Here is a 16,651-nt window from a genome sequence, read left to right on the forward strand (position 1 = left end):
CTGAACTCCCCTTCATGCTGCACACAGCACAGCCTCTGTAAAGATGGGAATGTACATCCTCAGAAGGCAAAGGGGCACCTGATGGATTATTCTGCTTCATTAGGCCTATGCTGTGACCCCACCACTTCCAGGCAGCCAACCTAGAATGACATCACTCCTAACTTCAGCCACAAAAGCAAAACCAGTCATAGCTATTTTTTCTCTTTAAGCATTTTTAAATTTAATTCTTGTTGTACCAGGAGGTGTTCAAATCATTTGACCATTTCCTCAGATCATGTCCAGGTTACATGTTGTCTATCTTCCTGTTCCCTTAAAGTGACTGAAAACTTTGGGGTTGTTATTTTTTAGGGATGCCAAGTCCCCACTTAAAAGTGGACCAGACAGCAGTGCATAGTAAGAACGAAGGCTCAGTGCCCACCATGATGACCAGGAAGAAGCCAGCCGCAGTTGACAGTGTTACAATTCCACCAGCCCCAGTGTTATCTCTCCTTGCTGCATCTGCAGCAACGTCGGATGCAGGTGAGCACTTTTCAGATGCTTTGGGTTCACCCCAAGCAAGATGAATGTGGAGAAAGCCCACTGAGAATGGCCTGTTGAATACAGGTAAGAGTTCTCTGTTTTGCCATCCTCCTGTAGACTCTGAACATGGGAGCTGTTTCAGCACTGGCTCTTTGAAGTGGGAGGAGATCTGAGAAAAGAAGGAGATCTCCTGGGAATGTGGAGGGTGGGTACTCTGGAAAGCTCTTCACTTTATTCTAATATGGGTCCACTGAGTAGTAACTAAATGCTAACATTATTAATCACTCTTTATCAAGCCTTAGGAATTACTAATCTCTGCATCAAGGGCCTTATATATGTTATTTCTTGTAACTCATAAAATAAACACTTGTATCCTCATTTTCAGAAGAGCAAGCTAAGAGTAAAGAAGCCTGCCCCAAGAACCTGTGGACAGTCAGGATTCCAAAGCCCATGCTCTCAACCAGTGCCTTTCACTGCCTCCCTTGCTCATCAGGGATGAAAGACAGTAATCACTGATTTATTGATGCATCAATACCTTCTACCCATGAATTGATGAATTTCTCAGTAGTTCCTAGAGTCCTCGCCAACAGTGGATAAAATATAAACGCCTTATTTAGATATCTCAAGTTCTCCACAGCCTGGTCCTTTCCACCTCTGTTCCCCACAGTGCCTCCCACCAGCCCCTGTGCCCACCTCCACTGTGTCAAGCTCATCCCTGCCTCCAGGAAGACAGGCCTTGGGTTTGGCTTAACACCTGAGCTTGGAGACAGCCTTACTCAATTCCTAATCACATCCTACAAGTCCTTAAAACCCAGCTAGTCACAGCTCCTCCAGGACATCCAGAATCTCTACCATGCAGTTCCCATCATTTCATAGACTGCAACTTCTCCCATGTAACAAAATTGCACATACCTCAGAGGCAGAGTCAACAATTTATATTCTTGCTATCTCCCTGACATGCAGCATGACAATGTTACATACATATTTCTTGAATTAACATATTAATGTAAATGTGGCAAGCACATTGCAGTATTTAGAAAGGCCTGTTAGAAACCCAAGAAGAGACTCATTCTTAATATTTAGTCCAAATTCATTTTTTTTTCGATTTAGCAGTTTGCTTTGAGCAAAGAACTCAACTTGTCTACATACCTACCTCCTTCGTGGAAATCACTGGTGATTAGAAAATGAGCCCAGTTGAAATAACAGAAAGAAACACTTGGAATGACACTTCCCTAATTGAATTCAGCAAAATACTAATAGGTGTTTTGTGATAAAGGATGTTTTCATGGAAAAGTAGGTGTAGGAGAAGCTGCTGCCTTACCCCTGGTTCCTTCCTGCAGGGCTTTCCAGGGCCTTGCGTTGACCAATGTGCATTTTGAGGTTGCAGGAGGGAGACACCGAATTACACAATCATATCTGAACACACAACCCTTTTTTCTGGGACTGTCTCCTAACATCTCTTGGAAATGGTGTTCTCTCCAGCCATTTGAAAACTCTTGCCCTGAAGGAATGGGGTCATCTCTCAAATATGATCATGAGCCTTTGCTTGGTGTGAAACAAAAAGTTTTTGGTGGAATTGCCAGGTAAATGGTGCCAGTGAGGAGTACAAGAAGAAGACAAAGGAGGGAAAGTCACAGAGAAATGCAAAGGAAGTTACTCCTGAGACTTGATGGATTAGTAACACCTTGGTGGGAGGGTGTCCAAACAAAGGGAGCAAGTTGGGCAGAGTCTTGGAAGTGGGAACTGGTGCTGTGGCTGACTTCAAGGAAAACATCATTTGGCTTAAGCAAAAGAATTGGGGTATCGTCTGCACCCACCCAGATCAGTGGTTATTCAACCTTGTCGATTAAGCACTGGAGACCTCCCTTTATTGAGAAATTAGCCTTTGTGTTTCCACCTTTGCCGGCCATGCACAGATATTTCTCTGAGGCCAAAGACAGGTGGTCCCCCATTTTCCTCCCCTGCACTCTTTCCCTTCAGTATAAGAGAACTTATTGTTGGGATCACATGCTTATACGGGCCTGCCTCCTCTAGTGCATCCAGTAAATAATTTACAAATATGCCAAATGGGCAGTAGAAACAGATGATATTATACTTTCATACTTGCCTCCGTGGTAATCAGAGCTGAGCCCAGACTCCCCTGTTGCAAGATGCAAGAATGGGCTGTTTATTTTTGGCAGTACTTAAATGAGACCCTCATGAGAATTTCACACATTTGGTCCATTTCCGGGTCTCTGGCTGCTGAGCTGGACTTTTGGGGGGAAATAGGCCAGATATCTACCCCAGGTGCTGGAAGACAGACCTTCCTGAGATTTCACTCCCCACAGATAAAAAGCTTCCCGCAAACCTGGGAGAGCTAGAAACACACAGGCTGGGCTTGTGGCCAATGCTCTGTTTTACACGTGAAGAAACCGAGGCCTCTTGAGATTCAGAGATTTGCCTGAGGTCATACAGTTGGATTGGAACCCACATTTCCTGATTTACTGCCTGATTTCCAGTGGATTCCCACTTCTGTCATAGTCCCATCATGAGCAAAGGCAGATTTTCTTTCTCCATAAATATGGACTTCTACTTCTTTTGGAGAACAGTGAATGAAACTCATAATTTGATGGGATAGATAGATAGCTTTAGCCAAAGCCAAGCACAAAGTAGGTAGTTAATAGTTTCTGGATTTGATCTTATTTAATTAGGTGCTTGAAATATATAGTAACATATGTAGTACAGTAATATATATTTCTGATGAAACAACTCACTTGATTTTTGTTTTCTTTAGAGCGCCTTTCTTCATCTTTCACTATAAGCAAGGTAGAGTTACTTCTGGCTTTAGGCAGGGATCAGCTTATTTTCCAATAGGTTATCATTTCTGCAGAATGGTTTGGAAACCCAGACAATTGCAGGGAGGAAAAAAAAAAGGAAAGAAGAGTTAAACTAGGTGGCTTATAAAACAAATTTAAGAAATCATGTATTGAGATAAGAAGCTACTGAAGTAATTCAATTAATTAGAAATTTTATTTAGAAATAATGGATGCAGGCCAGGCATGGTGGCTCATGCCTGTAATCCCAGCACTTTGAGAGGCCAAGGTGGGTGGATCACTTGAGGTCAGGAGTTCAAGACCAGCCTGGCCAACACGGCAAAACCTCTACTAAAAATACAAAAATTAACCGGGTGTGGTGGCATGCTCCTGTAATCCCAGCTACTCAGGAGTCTTAGGCAGGAGAATTGCTTGAACCCGGGAGGTGGAGGCTGCAGTGAGCCGAGATCACGCCACTGCACTCCAGCCTGGGTGACAAAGCGAAACTCCATCTCAAAAAAATAAAAAATTTATAAAAAAAGAGTGGATGCAAAAATACCTAGTACAGTTCCTGACACATAGTACATGCTCAGTAACTAATCACTGAGTGAAACAAATGGTTGAGAGGCAGTAGCTGTATGCTTTTACAGCATTAAATATGGTGAGAGACATCTGAGAAAAACATACTCAATCTTGAAACTGCCTTTTTTTTTTTTTTTTTTTTTTGAAATGGAGTCTTGCTCTATCACTGAGGCTGGAATGCAATGGTGCAATCTTGGCTCACTGCAACCTCCACCTCTCAGGTTCAAGCGATTCTCCTGCCTCAGCCTCCCGAGTGGCTGGGATTACAGGCACATGCCACCATGCCCGACTGATTTTTGTATTTTTAGTAGAGGCGGGGTTTCACCGTGTTGGCCAGGCTGGTCTCGAACTCCTAACCTCAGGTGATCCGCCCACTTCGGCCTCCCAAAGTGCTGGGATTACAGGCATAATGACAATTAAATGGAAAACATTTGACAGGCACTTTGTAGGCTGCTGAAAAATACTTGCTAAATAATTGACCAACCTGTAGTAAGAACAGTACTTTTTTCAAATAGGTGATCTTTGGTAAAAGTACAACAAAGGAACATTCCCACCTTATTTTATAAACAATACAATATGGGAGAAATGAATATGGGTCAGGGGTTTACAAATATGTGTTTTCTAGCTTGTATGCATATATGCATGTGTTATATGGGTCCCCCAATTTTTTTGTTCCAGGCAATTTTTTTACCTTCTCAGAGTCTCAGAGGCATACTGATTATGACATTATTGATTTGTAAAAGGGGGCCATCGAGGAGATGCAGGAGAGAGTGGCGAGCTGGGAACATGTCAGTTTGTGAGCTACCAGGAGGGAGGATGGCAGTGGCTGCTGGAGGTGCTCAAACAGATCAGCCTCGGTGATCAAACTGCTCAATAGCTATTGATCAGCTGCAGTCCCCTGGTGCAGCCAAGGAGGTCTGATTCAAGGGAGCACTGCATCATTATTGTGAGTAATTAGGGCTAATGCAGTAAAAGTGCCACTAAAGTTTGCTCAAAGTGAGGCATAATTTGAAACAACTTCTATTACACTAGCCCAGTCATGATTTAATAATCATATCAGATAATCCATACCTGAATAAGCCAGGCTGATTTTTCTGATTTTCTAGATGTTGAACGAACTTCTCAGGGAGATCATGTAATGTATAGAGAATTTGTGATTTCATTTCAGAAACATGTTTTTTCCCCTTATATTTAAGATGAGTCTGTATGAATAAGTAGATTCCAAATGGTGGTAAGAACTCAGTAAAACATCAAGGCAACAAAATCTGTATGGTTTTGCACTTGAAAGACTAGACTAGCAATAATGGGAAGACAAGTATATCCTTTCTCTCTCTCTCTCTCTCTCACTCACACACACACACACACACACAAACACATACGCACCAACATTCTCTCATCTTAAGTCCAAGGAGAAAAGAAAAAAGCAAACATGCATCAGCCATGCTATCATCAGATCTCAACTGCTAGCTCAGTTTGAGATAACAAGGAAGTAGAGTGAGCACAGCTCTTAGCTTCTATCTGTTTTGTATCAAGGCTAATCCATTATTATTTCAAACTATATTATCTACCATGTTTAAAACTACCAGAGCCCATAAGTAAAAATATTTAAATTTCGTAAGTCTGTTAAATTTTTAAGCATTTTTTTTCTCATGGCAGGGACTAATATTAGGGAACTCGTTTTGTTATTAGCCCAGCCATCAGTCCAATCAGAACTAACTGATACCTGTAATCAAGATGCAAAACCTTAAGCTTGAAAAATTAATTACCATTACAAATAATAGTGGGAATTCTTAATACTATGAAATCAGAATGAAATTCAGTATACTAGTAGCTAGAACAAAATGATGTGAAAATTGCTTTCAGCTCCCAAATTCTATGATACTTGAGTTTTCTCTTAGCCAGCTGCCATCTATGGGAAGGGGCCCAGAATAATGAAGTAATATCCAGCTACAAAAAAGCAATGAACAAGAATTTAAGAATGATGTAATTATTTATTTTATTTCTTTTGTTGTTATGTTGAATCATGAGCTGGAGCCCCTAACCAAAATAACAGGTCAAGTCAGCCAAAGTCTTATCTTTAGAAGAACCAAAATAGAAGAAATAAAGGTGCAATTTAATAGGATTTGGAACATCCAGGGACCATAAATATATACATTGAAGAAGTCTCCAAATTATAAAATATATTCCTATGTGCCCAGTCTAATCACTTAAAATATTTAGTAGAAAACCTCCAAAAGAAGATCCAGAGCAAACAAAGCTTAAATTTAAAGCAATCGTTCAAGTTGTCTGAAAAGTGCTACCTGTGGGCTCATGTTGAAGCCTCACAAAATGAGCCTGTTTGTCCTGAAAGCTGTGCTGAATATGACACGTGCATGAAAGGCACTCCCTCCTGCAGCTCTGGGCCACCAAGGGACTCGGCAGGGTTGGAAGCTGCTGTTTCCCCATCACACACCAAAAGCCTTCTGAAAAACCTCCAAAACTTGTTATTTTCACTCTTAAAGGAGAAATAAGCTCTTTTCTGATTTAATCTGAACCTCCTAGAGCAGCTGAGCTTCTCCTATGGCCAAGGGAAGCCCAGGGAAGCACCAAACCTTCCAGAATCTGGGCCTGCCTTCTGCCCCAGCTTCATCTCCTTGGAAATCTCAACCAAATTTCAACTCCTTTGGGATTTCCACTGCCACGGTATTATTTTCAAAAAACTAAAGTTATTTCAAAGGCTCATTCAACTCTTTAATGCAGAAGACAGCATGGTGGTAAAGCCAGCCCAAAGGAGAATTAGAGAACCGGACATTATGAGAATGCAGGAACTGGAGAAAGCGTGTAGAGCAAGCTGTTCAGTTAGTGTCCTAACAGGCAATAAAATCATCACCTCATGGTTTATCTCTTCTACCAAACAAAAATCATTCACTTCTTTGCTAGGCAAAAGTCCACAAGTTAACATAAAAGCTGGCAGATTGGCCAGGTATGGTGGCTTATGCCTGTGATCCCAGCACTTTGGGAGGCCATGGCAGGTGGATCACCTGAGGTCAGGAGTCCGAAACCAGCCTGGCCAACATGGTGAAACCCTGTCTTTACTAAAAAAAAAAATAAAAAAATACAAGCCAGGCACAGTGGCTCACACCTTAATCCCAGCACTTGGGAGGCCGAGGCAGGTGGATCACGAGGTCAGGAGTTCGAGACCAGCCTGGCCAAGATGGAGAAACCCGCTCTCTACTAAAAATACAAAAATTAGCCAGGCATGGTGGTGGGCACCTATAATCCCAGCGACTCGGGAGGCTGAGGCAAGAGAATCACTTCAACCTGCTGAACCTGGGAGGCGAAGGTTGCAGTGAGCCGAAATCTCACCACTGCACTCCAGCCTGGGTGACAGAGCGAGATCCATCCTCCCCTCCAAAAAGAAGCTGGCAGATTCTAAGCCTTTAATCAGTAGTGGACAGCAAGCCCAACAAGGGCACATTTTCCTGGACTGTTAATAATCCTTGGGGAGGCCCAGAAGGACTTGTCTCCTTCCGTTTGCCTTGTTTCTAAGTTTTGGCTGATTTTTTCTACACACCACACATGGGCCATGAAATGCTCTGGTTGAATGCATGTGTTCTGGCTTTATATTGCCTGTGTTGAAATCTCAATGCTCTACTCACCAGCTAGGTGATCTCAAGACTTCAGTGTTCATGTCTGTAAAATGGGGAAAAGAATATGACCTAGTGTCAAGGATTGTGGTGAGTAATAATGGAGATAATCCTCGGGAAAAGTTTAGCAAAGTACCTGACACATAGTAAGAGTTTGACAAGTGGGTGCTGTTTTTGCTGCTGCTATTGTTGATGTTGTCTGTTTTCTTCCCTGGAATGTTTTTATCTTTTTCCCCCTTGCCCACCTCTCATGCCCTTTGAATGACTAATTCATGATGCTTCTTCAAGCCTCAGTATAGGTGCCTTCAGCTCTAACAAGCCTTCCCTGACACTCATACTGAGAACCACACCAAGGTCAAGTTGAATGCCACATCCTCTGTGCCTCCCTGGCTCCCTATAAGCTCATTGATCATTGATTCCTACATTTAATACAGTGTCTGTGCTCCACCTGTGTCCCACAGTGGACCAGAGGATTGCATAGTCCCTGTGGCCAGATTTTATTCAACTTTACCTAGCACTGAGGTGGGCAAACAATAGGTAATTGATAAATATTAGCCAAAGTTTATTGAACAACTGTTTCCTGCACAAACGTGTTTGGTTCATGAAAAGGTACACTCAAGAGTATATGAACTCTAATATTCATTAGAGTTAAGGGGCAGTGATTTTCCTTCAGTTTCTATATCAGATCCAGAAGCAGCAAACCATCCTAAGAAAGTTCACCAGACAGAGCAACCTAGAATAACTTGGCAGCCCTCCAGCCTCCTTTGTTCATTAATAGCAGCCCAGCCCTTGGTTAGTTCCCTAGTGTATTGAAGATGATTATTCTTGAGTTAAAGATTCAGCCTATATGGCATTGTACTTTCACTACCAAAGTGTGTATTTATTCAGAGAAGAAGGAATATGCACGCATATGTGTCTTCCTTCACTCAGAAGTTCTGTGAGAGTTTCAGGATAAGCCACTCCGTGGAAAATGGGAGAGTGCATCAGCCTATGCAGTACTTTAATTATTTTGTATGTGTTAGTCTTGCATTGTGGCCAGAGTATTGGTTTCACTAGGGCAGCAACCAAGTGCTATTTAGATTTTGTCTCACTCAATAAGTATTGGGCATCTCAATTCCCAAAACCTTGGGATGTATGGAATGAAAATAAGAGAAGCAAAAGCCAGGAGCCTTGCTGTTAAGCAACTCATAATCTTATTTGAATGTCAGGAACCTTGCACGATGCTGGGTGCTTAGTAGATACTCAATAGACATGTCTGGACTTCACTTAGCTAATTATTTTCTCTCCAGAGCTGAGATTTTAGGAAATACAGAGGTTTAATGACAGGTTTGAAAGTGCTGTGTCTTAAGAAGTTTAACTCAATTTATCTTCTCTGAATGCTTCATACAGATTATGCTCCCAACCACCTCATGCCACAGTCAGACCCTCTGAAAAATAGAGTAATGATAATAACACGTTTTATCTTCTTCCCAGTGATAGTATCATTCACACCTCCATTGAAGCCCAGTGGGAGGTTTGGCTGTGAGGCATCAGACGCCCAGGGAGTCAGGTGCGATTATTGTAATGACCTCACACTTGGAAAAGAAAACCTCCCATACGTGAAGCGATTTCTATTAAGATACTCATTTTATATCAAATATTCAAGCTCCTCTTTATAAATGGGAGAGAGTGAAAGGAGACTTGTATAGGGGCAGGGTTTATGTGGCAAAGAATGAAAGGGCACAAATATTTTATGATCAGTTTTGAGATGAAAGTGTGGTGCCTGCCTTGTTCACTGGCGCTTTCCATTTCCAGAAGTCTAATTAGATTGTTGGTGTCATGGTGGCGAGATAATTTAGTGGCAACTGAAAGCAACTGTGTTAGTGAGAAGGGGGCACTGTGCATTGGGTTTTCTGTAATTAATGGAGAGTTTTTGAAAAACTTCTTGGTTCCAATAAAGTTGGCATAGTGAGCCCAGCTGCAGGAGTAGGGGGTGGCAGGGTAAAGTCTTTCCCATTCATTGCTGCAGAAAGGGTCTCAGGCAGTGCAGAAGAACTATGTAATGACTGTCATTAAGAATGATCTTGAGTGGTCCAGGCAGGCTGTAGTCAGTCTAAGACAGCATAGAGACAGAGAAGAGGCATGGAGAGAAAGGAGGCAGGGACAGAGAATAGAGTAAGGTTTGTGAGACAGGTGTGATGAAGACAGAGAGAGAGAGAGGTCACTCATCTGTCTGCTCTCTCCATTCTCTCCCTGGGAGACACTGGAGTCATCCCAACATATCTTCCCAAGGAGTCTCCTCCTGCTGCTTCAGTTGGAACAGACTAGACAAACCTGGATTACAATAAACTACAAGGGACTTTTGCCAAACACTTCATGTTGCAGATGAGAAAATTGAGACCAGAAGGGTTACAAACATTGCCTGACTAGGAACTCGGAAACGTGGACTCTTTCTGGCCACCACATTGAGGTAGAGTGAAACTGGATTTGAAATTCAAGGGTCAGGGTTATTGCGGTGTCCTCATTATAGTACTGCCGTACTTTTTAATCCATCCCCTTAGGTAAGTCACAAAGTCTCACTGAGACTTCTGAGTTCTAGTTTTCTCATCAATGAAATGAGAAAAGTAATTTCTGCCTTCTAGGCAGTAGCAAGAAAGAAATGAAATAGCAGATGAAAACACCAATCACATATTCAAAACTTAACATGTAAGTATTTTAGGAAACCCTCTCATGTCAGAACTGAAGTTATCTCATGTCAGGATTTAATCATGTGAAGTCACAATTTAGCCATGTGATGACTTAGATCATAATATCCATTAACTATCCTTTAGAAAATGATGTGTATCCTCACTCCCCCTTCCAAATACTCTTATCTCAGGACACAGTCCAAGCCCCCTACGCTTAGGGCATTAGTGGCTATATCAAGCTCATCTTATTCAAACATCTGTAAGACTTTGTTAAAAATTGTCAACCTTTTTTTTTTTAAGAACTTGCCACACTGCACTCAATTCTAAATATACAAATAGAAGATTAGCCCCTGCCCCAAAAGAGCTTTAACACTACATGGGAAGGCCTGCCTCCAAAACATGAGATGACCAAATAGTATTTTTAAATGAATAGATCGAATAACAATCTGAGATACTAACAGAACTATTATTCAGCAATTGGTTGGTCATGAATTTTCAACTAAATGGTACTAAGAGATTTCTCTTTTGGGAAGAGAAGAGTTAAGATGGACTTCTAAAGATAAACTGAATTAGGTAAGCAGACAGAAGCTAGGAGATAGGAATACAGCATTTATATGGAAATAATGGCAGATGAGTCTGAAAGGGAAATTTGAGATCAGAAGATGGAGTACCCAAAAGTCTAGAATAAGGCAGGGTGACTATTCTGACCGGCAATGATAGCAAAATGACAGCCATGGCCCAATTGCTGTCTATCCTTGTGTTTTGGTTGGCCTATGGAAGGTTATAAATTTTAAAAAATTAATTAGCAGTTTATGAACATCAGAAGATTTACATAATAATCAAGATTTCTGGCTTTATGAAACTGTCATCTTTGGGCTCAGATTTTTAACTGGCAACAATTGATTGGAATAGGATAAATTTTCCCCATTAAATGTGCCATAGTCTCTTGTGTTTACCATGCCCTGCCTCCTACCTTTCTTCATAACCCTGACCAGCTTCTCTCAGTACCTTGAATGTCTGGCTCCCTACAGGGAGCCATTGAAGGCACTGAACTGGAGCAGAATCAAAACAATATGCAGGAACAGTTAATCTAGCAGCAATGATGTGTCATCTGCAGTAATATCTTCCGTTATTTAATTATGGAATTTAGGGGGTTGGAAAGGGCCTTTGAGATGGTGAAATTCAGAGAAATTTGGCACTCCAATACAGACAAGAGTATAAAATTAATGAGGAAACCCAGGTTTTATCAGTCTTTTTCTAGCTCCCTGTCTTCTTTGCTTTCTTAAGGAAATACAGCATGAAATTAGCTTTAAAATGAGGCAGCCATTGCTTTAATTATTGCATTCACAATTTCTGAGATGTGCGCTCTTAGGAAAAAAATACTTGTTTTTCATCTCTGTACTGTAGAGAAACTAAGGGACACTAATCAAGGTCCTCAAGTGGTTGTAATCACAATTAAATGAGGAAATACATGAAATACTGCAACATACACTGTAGGTTTTCCAAAAATGTTAGTTCCTTCCCCTTTGCCTTCATTTGAGGGCAAGAGCAATGCATTCTACTTGCCTTGTATGGTGTAAGGTATGATACAAAGCATAGCTGTTACAAAAATAGTCCATGAGTTTGTGAATGGTTGAAAGCTACCTCCTCACCCCCACAACTAGTGAAGAGTAAAAGTCCTTTTCCTCCTCTTTCCCCTATCCAGGACACCTAAAGTTTAAGATCTGTTGTTTTAATGTCCATTGGAACTAACTCCATTAGTTTATTTTATGGAATCAGCTTTTGAAAGGGACATAAGGAAAAACCTCACTTACCCTCTCTCTTGGAGTGTCTGACCTATTGAAGAACACTCTTCCCCAGGAATTATGTTTTCCTTGATACCTCTTTAAACTAAAAGAGACCAGATAGTCTTCATGAGACAATCAGGAAATGTGAGTTAGTGCTACCAATGGATAGTTTCAAAAGACAGAGAGAAGGAACTGATCGAAGGAATGGAAACTTTTCAGTGGTCCCAGCAATGTGTGTGAACACTCTGTGTGGCCGGGATCCAGTGCTAGCCAGCATCAGAAAAATGACAGGACTCAGAACAAAAGGGAATATGCCTAATAATACCTATAAATTCAGCAGGGATCCATATCAGCCTCCAAGCAGTCTTCCTGGAGTGCCTGGGGATAGTTTTGTTACTCAAAAATTCTCCTCCAGGGGATCTTCTTGTTCTCCAATGCCTGAAGATATTTTGAGAGGACATTTTTTATTTTGAAATCTAGTTTTGTTAAGCTACATAGTCACAATCCTGGTCTTTGTCTTATACAAGTTGCCAGAGTTAAGTGATTTGGGCTTTACATATGGAAAGTTCATTTTGTTGTGTAATTAATGGGAAGCAGACTCTGGGAAGCTGATGATCCAGGCCCTTATTTATATGAGAGCATATGTCTGTGTTTTGTTTATGACTCACTCTCCTACTCCACGCATTGTAACTTGGATTTGTTTACACTAACTTTTCCTAGAATCCAAGCCACATGGTGTATGAGCCAATAATTTATGGTCTCTAAAAGGGAAAGATGATGAATGAGCTTTTTCTTCTTAAATTGTCAAATCTTAAATTGAGGAGGGAGTGTTTGCCGTCTTGAGTCTGTTCAAGCTTATACTTGAAAAAAAGAAAAAGTTAAAGCAATTTTTTTTCAAAAAACTCCTAGTATAGCACTCAGAATGTGAATGTATATATATTTGCCAAGAGAGCATATGACCCTTCTCCCATAATAAACCATTATGATTCTGATTCACATGCTTGGCAATGAAAAGACCATTCATGGTGGAGGCTATACATGTGCTGGGGCAAGGGAATATATGGGAAACCTCTGTCTCTGTACCTTTAGTTTAATTTGGCTATGAATCTAAAACTGCTCTAAAAAAGTCTTTTTAAAAACAACAAAAAAGACCATTCCTTCCCCCGCTTCTCTCTCTCCCTCTAATGTATAATATGTACATGTGTTCCTTTTCCAGGGGACCCGTCATTTCAGTCAATCTTAACGTTCTTAAACATCCTTGATGTCCTTAAATGTTCAAGCTGGTTTTCTTAGTGACTCTTAATAAATTCCAAACTTGCTTTAGTCCATGTTTTTGTCATTGAAACTCCACTTCTCTTATGGAATGAAGTTTAGGTGTTGGTCTATATTTCACAGGACTTGGTTCTGAAAGACTTTTCAGTTAATGGTGCTCTGAACGGAGTAGGGAACTGCTGAAACGTGTGAGGACCTAATTTAATTGACAGTGATTTGAATCTCCAAAAACATCCTTTCATGCCTCAAACACAGACTTTACAAAATAGATCGTAAGTGCTGTTCAAGTCAAGTCACATAGATTGATTTCAAGTAAGTCAGCTAGACTCTGTGCTGCTCACTAGGGGGAAGGCACAACATTCCATGCCCCGTACAGTGCCTGACACAAACTGGGCCTGAATCAATGTTTATTCCAAGCATGAATAAGAAGGGCTAAGACATGGTCCTTGTCCCTTAGGAAAAATACAATTTAAGAAGAATGTTAATATAGATTAATCCCATAATCATAGTAGAGGACAGACTAAGTGAAGTGCCATCAGAGAGATACAGGCAACATAGAGAGGAGCAAACAGATGAATGCTGAAATGAGAGTCCATGGATGGCTTTTAGGAAGAGGACTTAATTGTACTTTTAAAGAATGGATGGAATATACAAAGATATGAAGTATTCATAAAAAGCTTTAAGACTGAATTATAAACTGAATTCCAGTGGAAATTTGGGAGCACTGAAACAATGCCTGGTATTGCTTTGTGTTGTTTCTTTTATTTTTTTCTCACTAGGGCAGAAGAGTTGCCTCTGGATAAAAGAAAAATGCAAGACTTTTTTCCCTATTCAACATCAGATGTAATATCCTCTCTGACACTTACAGAAATAATAGAGTTGGGCACACACACCTGTAGGCTATGCAAAATTATTGTTGCTGTGGTTCATCCATCATCTACTAACCAGACAGACAGGATAAAGTCGAAAGCAATTGGTGTAAATTGCTTGTTGTTTTTAGGGAGAATACAAAGATAGTTAATTTTGTAAATTGACATCTTTTTCTTTAAAAACTTCAGTAAAGAAAAAATGATAGCCTGGCTTTTAGTCACTTGAATCCAGCCCAGACGTAGTTAAAAGGACAGGCATTAACTTTTAGGGTATTCGAGCCCTTTGAAAATTCCTAAAAATCTGACAACTCTTTGAGAAAACAAAATTAAGTTTGAAAATTTTCACAACAGACTAGAATATTAATTCCAAAGTTAATAAAATTAAACTTTGCAGATTTAAATAGAAGGCTTGCATTTAAGCTTAACACCCAATTCCACATAGCCTTGGCCAGTGTTGGTAGCTGTTTATATGAAAGTGTTTAAGGGAGTTAATTGAGCCTCCATTTAACATGAGCCAACAGTAGAATGTTGTTGGGGAAAAAAATGAAGTTTTTAAAAAATGTAGCTTTTTTTAATATAAACGTGGTGCCTTGATCACAGAAAATAAACCAATTTTTCTGTACTAATTGCTTCATATCTAGAAAATCAGTTCAATTCTAGGAACTAAAATCTCAGATCAACTTTAGCAGATGATATAATCTCCAGAGAGTGATCAAAATGAAAAATTTGTTTTGATCTAGAATTCATCTGATAGGAAACACAGATGAAGGATTTGAGGATGTCTTACCTAGAGCACAGAAAACTTGGAGGTATATGACTTTTGTAGAATTATATTTATTGAGAAGCAAGGGTCCTTTCAAGAAATTGAGAGATTTGTCTGGAGACACAGAACTGAGGGGTGATAAGCTAAGATCAGAACCTCATTCTTCTAATGTCCTGGTCAATATGTTTTCCATCAGATTGCCAAGTATGCTAGCTAATACATAAACAAATGCAGTTACTATTAAGACCAGGAAAAAAACAAAACAGAGTTACTTACCATTATATGTAATTCTTGAAGTTCTAGCATGGTCAACAGGACTTATTTTATCTGAGCCTAAATATTTAAAATGTGGAAATTTTCCTATGTTCGTGTTTGTTATATGGTTCTTTGTTCTTCCCTCTATTTTTTTTTCAAAGTTTTAAAGAGACAAAGAAAATGTCTCACAATCAGGTAAGAACATGCATGCACAATAGTTGGGGTATTATATAAGAGATGGTATTTATGGTTAAGGGTAAAGTGATACCACATTTGAGAGGAAAGAAAAAAGAAATATAAAGAGCCCTTTGAGAGGGTGCAACCACCCCCACTGTGTGACCAACTGGCATGCTGTGAGACTCAACAGATGTAGCTTCAAACTTTTTGGCGTTAACTACATTTCTATCCAGCCTTCCATGTTGTCTCATCAGTGTGTTGGGACTTGATCCATATTACAACAAACAAAAGCCAAAGTTGAATGAAACAGAGGACGGCTAAATGCCCTCGTATTTCTCAGTTTACCAATGCTGCCATTCCCAACTCACTCCTTACCAAAAGCCCAGGAATCTACTATTTTTTTTTTTTTTTTGAGATGGAGTCTCGCTCTGTTGCCCAGGCTGGAGTACAGTGGCACAATCTTAGCTCACTGCATCCTCCACCTCCTGGGTTCAAGCGATTTATCCGCCTCAGCCTCCTGAGTAGCTGGGATTGCAGGCGTGTGCCACCACACCCAGCTACTTTTTGTATTTTTAGTAGAGGCAGGGTTTCACCATGTTGGCCAGACTGGTCTCAAACTCCTGACCTCGTACTCCATCCGCCTCAGCCTCCCAAAGTGCTGGGATTACAGGCACGAGCCACCGTGCCCAGCTGACTATAAGTGGCTGACAGATAAATAGCATCTCCAGAAAATCCCCCAGACTTAAAAGACTCCTCTGTTCATCCATGGTGGGCAACCCCTTGTGATGAATATTCATGATGCACCTTACAGGGAGCTATAATCTCATCTTTTGCTGGTTCTCTTATTTCTGAGGTCTCTCTTTTGCCCAGTTTTTTCAGGACTGCCAAAATCTGGCTTGCCCTCCTTAGAAGTCCCTTGAGCAACCTAGCAATGTTTTTACTCAGCTTAGATTATCTCTGGAATGAGTCGCCACTGTCATTATCTGTCCAAAGTCCCGGGTGGTTTTTCTAACCCGTGGGCCCATGAAATAACTGGCGTTATTTCCTTGTGGTCAGAGAAGCCTATAGACCAGGACCTGTGAATTGCCTAATCAAATAAAGAATGTCAGCCTTAAATCCCATTCAAGGAGCTCTCCATGGATAGGGCACCCCTCATGGCCATAGAATTGCATGCAACTCAATTAAAGGTGTTCTGGGGAATATAAAGATGAATGCTTTCCAGGATTTGGGCTCTAGGAGTTTACAGTCTGAAAAAATCTAGCAGGAAATATTAATCAAACATCTACTATGACACAGGAACTGTGTTCTTTGTTTTGAAGGGTATGAAAAAGGACAACACATGC

At 40.6% G+C, this 16,651-nt stretch overlaps 1 protein-coding gene across 4 annotated transcripts in view; it reads left to right on the plus strand.

Moving 5' to 3' along the window:
• The window catches only part of SETBP1 (SET binding protein 1), a 383,903-nt gene that overhangs the window by 353,902 nt on the left and 13,350 nt on the right, over nucleotides 1-16,651 (plus strand). For all 4 annotated transcript variants that reach the window (XM_054537830.2, XM_002828185.4, XM_054537831.2 and 1 more), the window contains exon 5: nucleotides 349-519. In XM_054537830.2, coding sequence (XP_054393805.1) covers nucleotides 349-519 — 171 coding nt within the window. The remainder of the gene's footprint in view (nucleotides 1-348; nucleotides 520-16,651) is intronic.

This window comes from Pongo abelii, chromosome 17 (genome assembly GCF_028885655.2).
Source record: "Pongo abelii isolate AG06213 chromosome 17, NHGRI_mPonAbe1-v2.0_pri, whole genome shotgun sequence".
Classification (NCBI taxonomy): domain Eukaryota; kingdom Metazoa; phylum Chordata; class Mammalia; order Primates; family Hominidae; genus Pongo; species Pongo abelii.